The sequence below is a fragment of the Spinacia oleracea genome, chromosome 2 (assembly GCF_020520425.1).
Source record: "Spinacia oleracea cultivar Varoflay chromosome 2, BTI_SOV_V1, whole genome shotgun sequence".
Lineage (NCBI taxonomy): Eukaryota > Viridiplantae > Streptophyta > Magnoliopsida > Caryophyllales > Amaranthaceae > Spinacia > Spinacia oleracea.
Window position 1 is genome coordinate 34,730,468 of NC_079488.1, and position 17,196 is coordinate 34,747,663.

Below are 17,196 nucleotides of genomic sequence, written 5' to 3' on the forward strand. Positions count from 1 at the left end.
TCATCCTTGACATGCAGGAAGTATCTACCAGCCCCATAATTTTGGACCTTGTAGGTGTAAACAAGGTCCTCAACCCGGAACTCCATGTCCAGTTTGCCGGCCAGATGGTCGACCAGGTGCATTGCCCTCCAGACCTGCGGCATCAGTTGCTGCCGGCGGCACCGCCAGTGCCCTTAGAACTCCTCGCACCAGTGGCGAGAAAGGATAAGTATACCCAATTCTGAAGGGATACTCGTAGAAGCACACCCAGCCGTCCGATACCCAATCGGCTCGTTCGTCGGGCTGCGGCAACCAAATTACCGCCGACGGAGGAAAACCACACTCCTCCCTGAGCGCCTCCACATCTTGCTTCCCCCAAGTGGTCGGCCGAGCATTTTTTCTGTCCAGAATGTGGGTAGGGCTGAAAATTGGCCCCTCAACCAGATCGCACTCCACCACCACTCTCTTGTTCTTCGCGCGGGTGGATTTCGTTCCCATTCGTTGCACCATAGAGAAAATCGAAGAAAGAAAGAAGGAAAGAAGAAGATGGAAGCCGAGCAGTTACCTGGAAAAAGGAGAGAGAAAGAGCACCGGTCGTTTTTTCTGGGAAAGAGAGGAGAGAGATTGCAGAAGTGATTGCGGATGGTTGGAAGCGCAGCCTTATTTATTGGCGCAGATGGACGGTTGGTCTTTCCAAGGCAAAAGTCATCATGTCTCTAACGCCGTCAGCGTTGGGGAGGTTAAGAGGCGGTTTCCATTTTCCTTCCGTGAAACCCATTTTTCCCTTTTGAACTTCCCGGAATAAATTCAAAATGGGTTTGGGGAAAATTGTTAGGGGGGAAAATACCCTCTTGGTGACATGGGCATACGTGGCAAGCATTGCATACGTGGCTGCCAGCAAGACGCGAGGTGGAATTATTCGAACATTATTCCCAACTGCTAGGCTCAAAACGAACGTTACAAACCCTTGATGAAGCCAGCCTTCATTACGCATTTATTATCTAATTATGTGCAATTAAGCATAAACGTTACACTTTTATTGTAAATGCCTATAAAATGGCTTAGTCTTATCTATGTTACATGCATGATTTTCCAAGCAATAAACCTACGATTATCCTATGCTGTTACAACTTGCTCTCACCATTTTCAATTATCTAGCTCGATCGATTGTTAGCACCTTCATCAAGGCAAGTTCATCTCTAAGTCGAATTTGCCCAAAACAGTGACAAAGTGTTGCTGAAGGTTTCACCAATGAAAGGTGTGATGAGATTTGGGAAGAAGGGAAAGCTTAGCCCAAAGTATATAGGCCCATATGAGATCCTAGAACGGATAGGGAAGGTAGCGTATAGACTAGCCTTGCCCATGGACTTGCATAGAGTGCATAATGTGTTTCATATATCCCAGATGAGGAAGTATGTCCCGGATAAGTCTCATGTACTACAACCGGAGACCATAGAGTTAGACCAAAGTTTGACATTTGAGGAAAGACATGTCAAGATACTTGATAGCAAAGTGCGTAGTACACGAACGAAGGATGTTAAGATCGTTAAAGTGTTGTGGTCTAACCAAGACTCTGAGGAAGCTACCTGGGAAGCGGAGGAGGAAATGAGAAAGAAATATCCCGAGGTTAGTTGAGTTACGGGGCCGTAACTCGTTTTCTTAAAGGGGGGTAGAGTGCGGTAGAATTTCGCGCTTTTTACCTTATTCACCCAATTTATCCTTTAGGATATGCTTGAATCGTTGTTTCCGATGAAGTTTCACTGTTTATTGTCATGTTGAATTACTTAAAGATCGAGTACAGCAACTAAAACTTTTTGTAAAGAAAACGCACTAAAGTCTCACAATAGTCTCAAGTCTAGTTTTAAAGTTGTGATTTCCGTGCCCAAGTTTCGGGACGAAACTTCTTTTAAGGACGGTAGACTGTAATACCTCGTATTTTTCTATAATTATAAGTATATTTTATTATATTTATAAAGTATTTCGTTGTATTTTTATAAATTTATTTCATTTAATGAAATTAAATGCGCTTTTATTTTTAATTAATTTAAATATTAATTATTTCGAAAACCGGATTTTATTAAATAAATTCAACGGATTTATTTAATCGGGAATTGTTGGGTCGTATTTCGAAAACGAATTTAATAAACTTAAAGCCTGGTCGTTTTGTCTTAATCAAAGCCATCAAAGCCTGCAAGGAGTAAACTTAAATGAGCCCGGCAATGAGCACAACTCAAAATTACCCTAACCTAGCCCACAAGGGAGAGAAAACCTATAAATAGACCTCATATCAAACCCCCAAAATCAAAAATTCAGAAATCTCTCTCTCTCCTCTTTTTCTCTCCTTGCGGCACACTCCACCCACGCCCCTCTCTTTCTTGGTCCGTCCTTGCTTGCGGCGCAAGGAAGCCGTGCGCGCCCAACCTCGCCCGTCTCTCACCGTCCCGCAGCCGCAGCTTAGCACTACGTGCCTGCGTGCTGCGTGGTCGTGCTCGCCCGCGCTCCCCTTGCTCGTCCCTCACCTCACGTCGCGTCGCAGCACAACAGCAGTGCCGTGTGTGCGCGCGCTGTGCCCCGCCTGTGCCCAGCGCCCGTCTCGCCTGCCCCTGTTCCTCGCGCGCGCGCGCCCTTGCTGGTGCGTTGCTTGCGCTGCTGCTATTGTTGTTGGTTGTTGTTGTGCGTGGTCGGCGCACACACACACGATTAATAAATCGTTGTGTGTGTGTGTGTTGATCAATTGTTTAATAGAATTATGTTTTCAAAAATATTAATTTTCAGTTTTAAATTTATTTAATTATTGTGATTAGTTTAAATATTTGGGTTGTTTAAATTAATTAAAACGGTTATGAACACCGTATTGGGTTAGTATTATGTTTTAATTAAAGAGATTGGTTTTGATGATTGAGTTTATAATTTTCAGATTTAATAAGTTTATGAAGTGTTGAATTTTGAAGTCAAAACATGTTTTCAGATTAAACTATTGTTAGGGTTTTGGTTTCAAATTGATTGAGCGATTGATTCACATAATTTAATGACAATTTAAATTATGGGAACCAACTTAAATTTTCAGAATGTTTATAAGCTTTAAAAGTTGGTTTTTTAGGGTTTTAAAGCTAAAAAGTCAATGTTTTTATGTTAGGACTTGTGTTGACTATTTGAGACTATGAAATTACGAATTAATGAATGATTTCTAATTAAACTAAGAGTTTTAGAATCTTAAATAGTTGCTGGAAATTTAGTAAACATGGATAATAATTTAGTTCTCTTGTTTTGATTATAGGAGTTGATTTCTAGTTAGTCGTGATTCGCACAGTGGCCCCCGTACTTAGGTATTCCAGGTACGTACAAGACTAGGGTGACCACCCATCCCTTGAGGACTTTATGAAGTGTATTGAATGCGAATCATGTGAACTTATATGTTGTTGTGAATTCATGATTAATGATTGGGATTGAATATGTTATTATGAATTCATGTTTGATATAGAGAACGAGCATGTTATTATTATTGTTGAATCTATGTGAACGAGCATGTTATGAATTGAATTATGCTTTATAGATTCTGTTGAACTATCATGTTATAGACTTTTATAATCGTTGAATTATGTCAAGCATGTTGTTCAAGTTGGTTTGCATGTATGAGTAGTGCGCATGCAAGTTATTATTATTATGCTATAGTACGGAATGTCTAGCATATATATTGAGCCTGTCGAATATTGTCAGTGAGGAATATATATTCTACCAAGGGGTAGAATATGTTGGAGAGTCTATGTGAATATAATTAAGGACAATTCGTGCTAAGGGCACACCCCGCTTGTTAATAGGCAATGTCGGGTTATCTCAAACAGTGTTTTTGAGAAGGAACAATGGGAGTAATTTCACTTGAGCCTATGATTGATCACAAGTCCTAAAGAAGTAAAATATTGAAGAGTCATCGTTGAATTGTTGAATTGTGTAATTGTTTAATTGTTTGTATGTTGTGTCTTGAGTAGAGTCTTGAGTCGCCTTGAACATAATATATTAATTAACGTAAAGCGTAACCCAAAAGAGCTTCAAAACTCTTGGAACGTATATACCTTGAGTATGAACAATGGGGGGAGTCTTGACGTAAAACTTGTACTCCTTGAATGATACAAGACGTTGTTTCATTCTTTCTTTTTAGGCCGTTGTGCATTGGAATTCCGTCGTTAGGGTCCGACTGTCGGTAGGAGTCCGACTTACTATTATTTGGTGTATGGTGGGCTCCCATCACCCTTTTCTTTCCTTTTGAGGATACTTTACTTTACCCGTTCGAAGCTATCTTTTTATTAATCTGGGAGTCAAGAGTCGTGTCATGTGTCGAGTCTTGTCTCCATGTTTAATTGTTAATTATATGGCTTTTGCATGTGGATTATTTAATTTGTCGAGTGAAGCATGTTAGGATAGAATGTTATTCTAGCTTGTTCGTACTCAGCTTTTGCTGACTTCGTGCTTCATATCTTCTGGTCATGGCCTTCGCCTTAATGACCCTATGATGATCCATCAATTGCATTTGCGTTGTTGGGGAGTAGATTCTTAATAAAGCAGGTTTGTAGAGATAACTTGCGGGAGAAGTTATCATGGGATTTGAGTTGAGAGTTTATTCTTCCGTATTTTGTAAACTCTATTTTTATTTAAGTCATGACTACTATTTTCAGTTAATGGATTTCAAATGGTTTAATACTTTGAACTTGGGCCTCAGCGGTTCCAATTTGTTTTAATGACCATTAAATATTTATTTATTATGGTTTGAAAGATAGTTAATTCCGCTGTGTAATTCTGGTAAATAGCCTTAGCCGTTATCATGGTGGTGGTAATATCTTGGTAATTCCTGTGTTTTAAGTCGGAAAATATTTTATAAAAAGCAAGGAATTAATAGGGTGTTACAAAGTGGTATACTAGAGCTTAGTTTCAGTCCTTCTTTGTAGTAAGTAATACTACAAAGTCATATTTGCAGAGCTCTAGTTTGAGAGCTGCTTTGCATTAATTAATAGTGCAAGGTGGTAAATCCTTAAACTACGATTGCGGAACTTTAGGATTTTCGAAAACTATTTTCCTAAAGTCAAAATGTTGTTTTTGAGTAGTCAAAACTTTGAAAAGCCGGATTGCGATCCTTCAAACGAGGATTGCGAGGATTTCCCTTCTCAAACTTATATTCGGGAACCGAGTCGTAGATATTTCGCAAATCCAAGGAAATGCCGAGGGTCTCAAGGTCAAGCTGAGAAAACCCATAATCTGCAAAGGAAACAAAATCAACATCAGATACAAGACAAAGGAAGGCATAGGTCAAATATAATTCACTGAAACACGATCTCAGCCGAAGGAACCCTCACCCTTATAGCAGATCCTGCTGAGACCGGCATCAGCTAGAATGACCTCCCGAAAGACATAGTTAAGGTTGGGGAGCCAGTTCTCGGGAAGCTTATAATTTGTCGGCCCGAGCTAGAAACCACTGAAGAAGGTCCCTATAATTCTGACTGTTATTATTTGGAGGCACCCCAGCCATGTCAGGATCGGGAGCCACAAACCACTCCTGGGGACGGTAATAATTAGGATGTTTCGGATCCGTGGGAACCCAAACAAGCAGTCATCCCGTCTTCCAATTATGACCGAAGCTGATATAGGGATGAGCCGTAATATAGTTAGGCTCACTCTTCTTCTTCGACTTCTTGTTGACGATGATCCACCACCCGTACCCATCGCCCTGGGAAGCATGATTCTTCACCAACTTGGAAGGTCCCTGAAGACAGCCACTGAATAAGGGAAGTTGATGAAATCACACACACACCGGAATCCGATGAAGTGCCTCATAGATTTTGGAGTGAGCTGAGCCAAGAAAATATTGTATGATACCAACACCTCGGCCACGAACGGATGTAGAGGGAACCGAAGGCCGTTCTCCAGGTGATGAGTGTAGACGGCAATGAAGCCCTTCGGCGGATGAGTTTGTTAGGTTATGACAAATACAAAACATATATTTCAAGCGGAAAAACCATAAAGCCAAGAATCCAAATTAATTGCCACATAACAATTAGCATAATTTAGGATGCATACATTCGAAGCGTGCCTTCCCTAGCTGCTCCCGAACCAAACAAGAACAAGTTTAGGACTCCAAGTGTAGTCCCTCCGTAGATAGTCCACAGCACGTTCGGAACCGCCTTAGATTCAATTAACGAGAATTTAGCCTAAGGTATTATGTTTATTCGTTTATAATTTTGTGGCAAATTATTAACTTTAGTTTTTAACTTAAAACTATATGAATACTTGAATTGATGTATTATAAATTGTGATTTCCATCACCTATTTATAGGGTAGGATCATCGGAACTAGAAACCTACTAGGATTCAACTTATCTAATCTTATTAGAATTAGATACTAATTAAATCTATTAACTTAGTGTTTAACTCAACAACTAATTCTAGTAGTTTTAGGAAAATAGTATAATCGGATAAATCCTAGAAGCTTAAGGATTCGTAACTTGCACGAACACACCAACACGCACGAACAGCCCACGAAGGGCATGCCCGCACGCGCGCTGGTCTGGCTCGGCCCAGCAGCTGCAACGCAGCCCACGAGGGGCGCGCCAGCTTGCTGGCCTTGCCACACGCTGGGCCTGGCCTTGCGCGCTGCTTGGCTGGGTCTTGCGTGCCTTGGCGGGCTGCTGGCTCGCCTTGCTGTGCGCGGGCTTCGCTAGGCGCAGGCCTGGCTTCGTGCTGGGCCTTGCATCTTAGCAAGCTCGTCTGATGTTTATTTCGTATGACGCGCTTCCGATTAATTTTCCGATTCGAACAATATTTAATATTTCCAATTCCGGAATTCATTTCCGTTTCGAACAAATATTTAATATTTCCGATTCCGAAATTATTTTCCGATTCCGATAATATTTCCGATTCCGACAATATTTCCGATTCCGGCAATATTTCCATTTTCGATAATATTTTCCTATACGTACCATGTTTCCGTTTCCGGCAACATCTACGACTTGGATAATATTTATATTTCCGATACGATCCATATTTCTGTTTTCGGCAATATCATCGTTTCCGGAGTATTCATAATTTTCCTTTGACGATTTCAGCTCCCACTGGAACCGAGATCCGTCAATTCCGAATATCCATAAATGGAGTATTTAATTCACTTAAATACTTGATCCGTTCACGTACTATTTGTGTGACCCTACGGGTTCAGTCAAGAGTAAGCTGTGGATTAATATTATTAATCCCACTTGAACTGAAGCGACCTCTAGCTAGGCATACAGTTCACTTGATCTCACTTAATTATTAACTTGTATAATTAATTAATACTGAACCGCTTTTATTAGACGTAGCATTGAATGCATACTTGGACCAAGGGCATTATTTCCTTCAGTCTCCCACTTGTCCTTAGGGACAAGTGTGCATTTCCTAATTCCTTTGTCTCTTGATGCTTGCTCATGAACATAAGGTAAGAGTTGTCATCCTTATTATGTCCAGAGGCATTTCTCGGTTTCAGAGTTCAACTGATCAAAAAAACAGATAATCATAACCTATGATTCATCTGAGCATGGCCATGCATTTTATAGTTTCTAGCTCTCCGAGTGGCCTTGTACAACTTTCAGTATCTCATCCCGATTTATGGGAGGACAATCCCAATCTTACGAGCTTGAGATTAGACTTCGTTTGGATAGGTGATTACCCGAGCGTTGCCGTTATAGCCTCCTTTTACGTTGCGACGGTTGACAATGTCAAAGTAACTAGTTCTCAAACAAGTAATCTCAAATCACTCAGGTATTGTGGATTAGTGTCTAATAATTTTAATGAAATTTACTTATGACATATTTTCATCTCTTACAGTAAAGTTTCACAGGTCTGTCCGATACTAGTCTTCCCAAAGTAAGTATCTATGCAAATGATTGTGACATTGTCATGTCCAGATAGTTCAAGAAACAGAACTGCTAGTCATTTTGCATTCTAGTCGTCTAGTGTTTTCTATGCGCCCATCTTTATAGAAAACTCCGACCAGGGACCATTTTCAACTTTTGAGATTCAAGTTCACTTGATAGACATTTCTTAGTCACAAGACTGGTCCTGACAGTCTATCTTGAATATATCGTCAAATTGAAGGGACTCATCATTTTAATACTAAACCAAGATTAAATGGAATATGAAAATACATTTTGAAGGAAATAATGCCCTTGGTCCAAGTATGCATTCTATGTTAAGTCTAATAAATGCGGTTCAGTATTAATTAACAAGTTAATAATTCAGTGAGATCAAGTGAGCTGAATGCCTAGCTAGAGGCCGCTTCAGTTCAAGTGGAATTAATGATATTAATCCACAGCTTACTCTTGACTGAACCCGTAGGGTCACACAAATAGTACGTAAACGGATCAAGTATTTAATGGCATTAAATACTCCATCTATGAATATTCGGAACCGACGGATCTTGATTTCAGTGGGAGCTAAGATCGTCACAGGCAAGAAATGAATACTCCGGAAACGATGATATTGCCGGAAACGGAAATATGGATCGTATCGGAAATATGAATATTATCCAAGTCGTAGATGTTGCCGGAAACGGAAACATGGTACGTATCGGAAAATATTGTTGGAAATGGAAATATTACCAGAATCGGAAATATTGCCGGAAACGGAAATATTGTCAGAATCGGAAATATTACCGGAATCGGAAAATAATTCCGGAAACGGAAATATTAAATATTTGTTCGAAACGGAAATTAATTCCGGAATCGGAAATATTGAATATTGTTCGTATCGGAAATAGATTCCGGAAATGGAAATTTAATCGGAAGCGTATCGTACGAATTAGCATCGGACGAGGCCTGCCGGACGAAGGCCCAGCACGAAGCCGGGGCCATCGCCCAGCAAGCATGCGCGCCACAAAGCCCAGCCAAGGCAGCGGCCAGGCCTACCGCAAGGCAGGCCCAGCGCGCGCCAAGAGGCCACGGCTGCGTGGGCCTTGCCGCACGGGCTGCTGCTCGCACGCGCATGGGCAGCCCTTGTGGCTGCCGTGTGTGTGTGAGTTTGTGCTCATGCGTGATTCCTGAATCTGCAAGAGTCAGTGTATGATTAAATGTCTATTCCTAATTGGATAAATTAATTAAATAGAATTCATGTAGGATTCTAATTCCAATTAATTCGCATCCTACTAGGATTACGATTCCTTTTCCATAACTCTATAAATAAAGGCCTAGGGGTCATAATTTATACACAAGTTTCAAAGTATTCAAAAGTGAGTTTTTTGAGAGAAAATTCAAACACCCATCTTGCCCCAAAAGTGCCGAATTTTCTGAGTACCTTAAGGGCGATTCTAGTTGGTCAATCTTAAGGCGGATCCGGACGTGCTGTGGACTTTCTACGGAGGGACGACACTTGGAGTCCTAAAAGACTTGTTCTTGTTCGGTTCGGGCGCAGCTAGGGAAGGCACGCAACAAAGAGTATGCATCTAAACTATGCTAAATGATTATGTGTAAATAATATGTCTCCTGGGTTAATGGTTGTTTCCGCATGATCTATGTAATGTCATATGTATCATAACCTAACAGTGGTATCACGAGCCCCTTATTATTTTCATAATCTAAATTGCATGAACATGGTTAAATATTACAAATTTGCAAGAATTAAAAGGGGTGATTAATTTTCGTAATTGTTAATTAGTTGCAAATTGCGTTTATTTAATTATACGTACGCAGTTTTTCGGCAGTTTCTTCATTACTCATCCGAATTGAGTGATTTTTGTGTCAATTCCGCATGTAAAAGGCATTCTAAAATTTTGACAAAAAGAGTATTTTTCTGCCGAACCCAGAATTCTCAAATTCGAAGCCTAACTATGACTTTTCGAAGGTTTTAGTTTTTCGAATGCAAAATTTCGTAAATTTAAGATGTTAAATTAAATATTTGCGATTCTTGTTGATAAATCTTGAATTTTTGATTGACCTATTGCATATGTTTAACAAGTTTGAATGCCTAGTCTTGTTAATTATGCAATCTAATTTGTAATTATGATTAATTTGTTGAAAATTAGAATAATTTAGAATTAATTTGATTTTCATAATTAATTGTAATTTAATTAGAAACCTATGATTAAAAACCACCATAAAAATTGTAAATTTACGATAAATTTTAAATTTTTATGACCTAGACTTGAATCCATATCAATCGGAAATCAATTGGATAATAAATTTTCGATTTTTCGCCCTAAAATTATGAAATTAATATTATTTATTAATTTGTCATTAATTTTAAATATAAATTTTAAATTTTATGCGATTCGTTCAAATAACTTGCACGCGCGAAGCAATGGACGCTTCGTGTTACCCTTAAGGGGTGTTGTATAATGCGGGCATGCGACGACGAGCAAGGGAGCTCGTCGCCCGTGCGGCACGAATGCAATGAGCAAGGCCGTAGTGCACGAGCACAAGGCAGCAGCCCTGCCTTGTGTCGTGTGCCACGAGCAATGAACGTATGGGCATGGGCGAGGGGCGAGCCAAGGCAGTCGCGTGTGGGCAGCAAGCGAGCTGCGCCACAGCGCGCGCTGCCTCGCACAACAGCGCGCAGCCTCGTGCGCAGCGAGCGCAAGCTCGCGTGCCACGAGCGCTGCGCCCAGCATCACTCGCGCGCACCAGCGAGCGATCTCGCGCGCCAGCGCGCGATCTCGCGCGCCAGCGAGCGATGCAGCGCCCCAGCGAGCGATGGCTCGCGCGCACCAGCGAGCGATCTCGCGCGCCAGCGAGCGATGCAGCGCCCCAGCGAGCGATGGCTCGCGCGCACCAGCGAGCGATCTCGCGCACCAGCGAGCGCGGTAACGCGCGCGCGCTGCGAGCGATAGCTCGCGTGCGGTGGGCGCTGTGCGGAGGCTTGCGTATGGGACAGCAGCAGCTATGCAACGAGCTGTGTGCGTACTAACCAGCTATGGGCGTGCAACGCGTAGGGTGTTTGCGTTTCGATTAGATCGTTTTGAATGTTTAATTTGAAAATTTCAGTTCACGTAATTTTAATTAATTTTAAAATTAATAATTTGAATTAATTTCTTGGATTTTAATTTTGAATATTATAATTATAATAAATGGAATTTATTCTAATTATTTTACTAAAATTAAAATCATGAATTAATTTAAATGCGACTGAAATTAAATTAAATTTTTGGATTCAATTATAAATTTATATGAGCTTTAAATTTTAATTAAATTTGTATGTTTCCGGTTAGACTAGAAATACAATTTTATGTTTAAAATTAGTAAAGCATATGAATTTATTGGTTTGAGTGGGAGCGCTTTTTAGTCATAAACTCTTGATTAGGTCTACAAATCCTTAAGGTTAAAACAACTCGATTAGAATTAATAAGGACTGAATAATTGGTAGATTATTGGTGACCTTGATTAATTGCTGCAAATGTTTACGTGATGCATAATGTGTTTTACTAACCAGCTATGTGGGCCATTCATGATAATGAATGGGTGAATGGTATATATTGTATATGTACTGTTTTGCAGGTTATGAAGTGACTAGTATGGCCCAAATAGGATAGAAAATATGGTCTGCGTACCATTAATTTGAATGTAATTGGTCTAAAGCACCAAAGTTATTTTTCAATTCAAATATGGTCTGCGTACCATCAAATAGTTGTAATTAGTTATAGCTTATCCTATTTGAAGAAAATGGTGCCCCCCCACGGAGATTTTCAAGACGGACTTTGAAGTCAAAGCTTCAAGATGAAGTCGGGCCATACTAGATCACAAATATCTTATGCATGTTTTAAGTTATTTATTGCTTTAAATATGTCTTAAAATGCATGAGATCAAAAGCTTGATTATGTTGCATGATTAAGGATTTTAGTTCACTTAAAATCTAACCAACATAGTAAGAGCCTTAAGTTCCAAACTTAAAAATTGAGTTAAAAGGTGCCATGCCAAAATATACACTTGCTTGGATATCCTTTACATCAATCTAGTAATAGTTTTCGCTCAGCGAGGTGTTACTTATTGGTCCTAAAGGGGCAAGGTACACAAATAATTGTGAGTACATGTTAGTTTTGGTGAAACTCAACGATATAAGTAAGGAGTCCTTTTATGTCGTGGCAAATTCGATAGGTTTACCTAATAAGTTCTTAGACGTACCTATCAACCAAGAATAGTTTCTAGACTATTAGCAAAAGGCTTTTTGCTTACCTAAGATGTTCTAGGATTAAGTCGACAAACTGTGCTTAGTTCTTCAATGATTTTAGGATCTTGGAATCATTTTATTCACACCTGCCGGAACACATAACTTGAATAAAATGCTTAATAAACATTGAATTATGCATGAATGCTAGAATTTAAGTTTATTAAGAGAAACTGTGAATGGTTATTTATTTGTTTATTCTTTTCAATTGTAGTTTTTAATATGGCAAACAACAATTCATTCAACATTCGATCAATTCTCGAAAAGGAGAAGTTGAACGGGAAAAACTTCCTTGACTGGCAAAGGAACTTGCAAATAGTTCTTATGCAGGAAGAAAAGGAGTATGTCCTAGATGAGGCGATGCCCGAAGCTCCAGGCGACGGGATCACTCAGGCAGCCCTCAATCGTTGGATTGATGCCAACAAGGATGTGAAATGTCTAATGCTCGCCACCATGAGTGCGGATCTGCAGAAAACGTTCATCAACTCAGATGCTTTCACAATCATCAGTGAGTTGAAGAACATGTTCCAAGATCTGGCTCGAGTCGAAAGATTCGAGACTCATAGGCAAATTCTTGAGACCAAGCTTAAGAAAGGCGAGCCCGTAAGTCCACATGTTCTCAAAATGATTGGACTCATTGAGAATATGAGTCGGCTGGATCAGCAATTTTCTCAGGAAATGGCTATAGACACCATCCTCCATTCTCTTCATAGCGGGTATGATCAGTTCAAACTGAACTACAGTATGAATAGTCTGGACAAAACGCTCACTGAGCTTCACGGTATGCTGAAGACCGCTGAAAAGACGCTCAAAAGTGATAAGCAGGATGTGCTTATGGTGCGTGGGGGCAAGTTCAAGAAATCTGGAAAGAAGAGGAATGCTAAGAAAGGTGGCAACAAGGCCAGCCCAACTAAGCAAACTGGCGCCAAATCTGCAAAGAGGAAGGTCAGTCAACCCACTTCTGAATCCGAATGCTTCTATTGCAAGAAGAAGGGGCATTGGAAGAGAGATTGCTTGAAGCTAAAGGAATATCAGAAGAACGGAACAGTCGTTCCATCTTCAGGTATTTTCGTTATAGACTGTATACTTGCTAATTCAACTTCTTGGGTATTAGATACAGGTTGTGGCTCACACTTATGTTCCAATCCACAGGGACTAAGAAGAAGTAGAAAGTTAAGCAAGGGTGAAGTCGACCTACGAGTGGGAAATGGAGCACGGATTGCTGCATTAGCTGTAGGAACATACTATTTGTCGTTGCCCTCCGGGCTAGTTTTGGAACTGGAAGAATGTTTCCATGTTCCAAGTCTTACTAAAAACATCATTTCAGTTTCTTGCTTAGATGCTAAGGGATTTTCCTTTATAATAAAAGACAATAGTTGTTCGTTTTATTTTAAAGAGATGTTTTATGGATCTGCTAGATTAGTCAATGGACTTTATTTATTAGATCACGACAAACAAGTATATAACATAAATACCAAAAAGGCCAAAAAGGATGATTCAGATCTCACCTATCTGTGGCATTGTCGATTAGGCCATATAAACTTGAAACGCTTAGAAAGACTTCAAAGGGAAGGAATTCTAGAACCATTTGACTTAGAGGATTATGGTAAATGCGAATCATGTTTACTTGGCAAAATGACAAAGCAACCTTTCTCTAAAGTCGGAGAAAGAGCAAATGAACTATTGGGTTTAATCCATACAGATGTATGTGGACCAATGAGTACAAATGCTAGAGGTGGTTTCAGCTACTTTATCACTTTCACTGATGACTTCAGTAGGTATGGTTATGTCTACCTAATGAAGCATAAGTCTGAATCCTTTGACAAATTCAAGGAATTTCAGAGTGAAGTAGAGAATCAATTAGGCAAGAAGATCAAGGCACTGCGGTCTGATAGAGGCGGTGAATATCTGAGCTATGAATTTGATGACCATCTGAAAGAATGTGGAATTCTATCAGAATTGACTCCTCCTGGAACACCACAATGGAACGGTGTGTCAGAACGGAGGAACAGAACCTTGCTAGACATGGTCAGGTCAATGATGGGTCAGGCCGAACTTCCATTAGAATTTTGGGGACATGCACTAAATACAGCTGCACTCACTATAAATAGAGCTCCGTCTAAAGCTGTCGAAAAGACTCCATACGAATTATGGTTTGGAAAGCCTCCAAATGTGTCTTTTCTTAAGATTTGGGGATGTGAAGTATACGTCAAACGATTAATTTCAGACAAACTTCATCCAAAATCTGACAAATGTATCCTTGTGGGCTATCCAAAGGAAACAAAGGGGTATTACTTCTACAATACATCTGAGAACAAAGTGTTTGTTGCTCGAGATGGTGTCTTTTTGGAGAAAGATCACATTTCCAAAATGACAAGTGGGAGAAAAGTAGACCTCGAAGAAATTCGAGTCGAACAACAAACTCTAGAGAATGCTCAAGATGACATTCAGGATGAAACTCAGAGATCTTTAGAAGAATCTGGTGAGAATCATGGTCAATCTAGAAATGTTACCCCGCGTAGATCGCAAAGATATAGATCTCAACCGGAAAGGTACTTAGGTATTTTGACGAACGAGAGCTATGACGTTCTATTACTTGAAAGTGATGAACCTGCGACTTACAAGCAAGCTATGACGAGCCCTAGCTCCAAGCAATGGCAAGAAGCCATGCAATCTGAATTAGACTCCATGTCTGAAAACCAAGTATGGGATTTGGTCGATTTGCCAGATGGCTACCAAGCCATTGGAAGCAAATGGGTTTTCAAACTGAAAAAGGACAAGGATGGGAAACTTGAAGTTTTCAAAGCTAGATTGGTTGCAAAAGGTTACAGGCAAGTCCACGGTGTGGATTACGATGAAACCTTTTCACCAGTTGCAATGCTAAAGTCTATTCGAATAATGTTAGCAATCGCTGCATATTACGATTACGAAATATGGCAGATGGATGTCAAAACTGCTTTCTTAAACGGCGTTTTAACAGAAACTGTGTTTATGACACAGCCTGAAGGTTTTGAGGATCCAAAGAATGCTAAAAAGGTATGCAAGCTAAAGAAATCAATCTACGGATTGAAGCAGGCATCCAGGAGCTGGAATATACGTTTTGATGAAGCAGTCAGTGACTTTGGTTTCATCAAGAACGCAGACGAATCTTGTGTATACAAGAAGGTCAGTGGGAGCAAAATTGCTTTCCTAGTATTATATGTCGACGACATATTGCTTATCGGAAATGACATTCCTATGTTGAACTCTGTCAAGATTTGGCTTGGGAAATGTTTTTCGATGAAGGATCTAGGAGAAGCACAGTACATATTGGGCATCAAGATTTACAGAGATAGATCTAAAAGGATGATTGGACTTAGTCAAAGCACTTATATCAATAAGGTGCTTGATAGGTTCAAGATGGCGGACTCCAAGCGAGGCTACCTACCCATGTCTCATGGAATGACTCTAAGCAAGACTCAGTGCCCAAAAACACTTGATGAGCGTAGACGAATGAATGGGATTCCATATGCATCATTGATTGGTTCAATAATGTATGCTATGATATGTACACGCCCGGATGTTGCGTACGCACTCAGTGCTACGAGCAGATACCAGTCAGACCCAGGAGAGGCGCATTGGACTGCTGCCAAGAACATTCTGAAGTACCTGAAAAGGCACAAAGATGACTTCCTGGTCTATGGTGGAGATGATGAATTAATTGTTAAAGGCTATACGGACGCAAGTTTCCAAACCGACAAAGATGATTTCAGATCACAGTCTGGGTTTGTCTTCTGCCTCAACGGAGGAGCAGTAAGCTGGAAAAGTGCTAAGCAAAGCACCATTGCGGATTCTACAACTGAAGCGGAGTACATTGCTGCACATGAAGCAGCAAAGGAAGCTATATGGCTAAGGAAGTTCATAGGAGAACTTGGTGTAGTCCCCTCCATTAAAGGACCAATAGCCCTGTATTGTGATAATAACGGAGCTATTGCACAGGCAAAAGAGCCTAGACACCACCAGAGAGTCAAGCATGTACTTCGTAGATTTCACCTTCTACGAGAGTTCGTTGAAAGAAAAGAAGTCGAGATAAGCAAAATTGGAACTGATGACAACATATCAGATCCATTAACTAAACCTCTGCCGCAAGCGAAGCACAACTCGCACACTGCAGCTATGGGAATCAAGCATATTGGAGAATGGCTTTGATGTCTCTGTTTAATGTTTTAAAGTTTTAGAGTTTAAATCTTTGTAAAACATTATTGGTTAATCATTCACAATAAATGAAAGGAATTCATTTTTCCATTTAATTTGTGGTTTATTAAATGATGAGTCCCTTCAACTTGACGATATATTCAAGATAGACTGTCAGGACCAGTCCTGTGACTAAGAAATGTCTATCAAGTGAACTTGAATGTCAAAGGTTGAAAATGGTCCCTAGTCGGAGTTTTCTATAAAATTGGACGCATAGAAAACGTTAGACGATTAGAATGCAAGATGACTAGTAGTTCTGTTTCTTGAACTATGTGGACATGGCAATGTCATAATCATTTGCATAGATACTTACTTTGGGAAGACTAGTATCGGACAAGACCTATGAAACTTTACTGTAAGAGATGAAAGTCTGTCATAAGTAAATTTCATTAAATTATTAGACACTAAATCCTCAATACCTGAGTGATTTGAGATTACTTGTTTGAGAACTGGTTGCTTTGACGTTGACCAACCGTCGCACCGTAAAAGGAGGCTATAAAGGCAACGCTCAGGTAATCACCTATCAAACGAAGTCTAATCTCAAGATCGCAAGATTGGGATTGTCCTCCCATAAATCGGGATGAGATGCTTAAAAGTTGTACAAGGCCACTCGGAGAGCTAGAAACTGTGAAATGCATGGCCGTGCTCGGATGAATCATAGGCTATGATTATCTGTTTATTTGATCAGTTGAACTCTGAAACCGAGGAACACCTCTGGACATAATAAGGATGACAACTCTTACCTTATGTTCAAGAGCAAGCATCGAGCGACAAAGGAATTAGGAAATGCACACTTGTCCCTAAGGACAAGTGG

At 40.2% G+C, this 17,196-nt stretch overlaps 1 protein-coding gene across 1 annotated transcript in view; it reads left to right on the forward strand.

Annotated features, from left to right (window-relative positions):
* The first annotated feature begins 5,596 nt into the window (after positions 1–5,596).
* Positions 5,597–17,196, forward strand: part of LOC110806048 (uncharacterized) — a 51,858-nt gene continuing 40,258 nt past the window's right edge. Inside the window, exon 1 of the mRNA XM_056835829.1 lies at positions 5,597–5,727. Coding sequence (XP_056691807.1) covers positions 5,597–5,727 — 131 coding nt within the window. The remainder of the gene's footprint in view (positions 5,728–17,196) is intronic.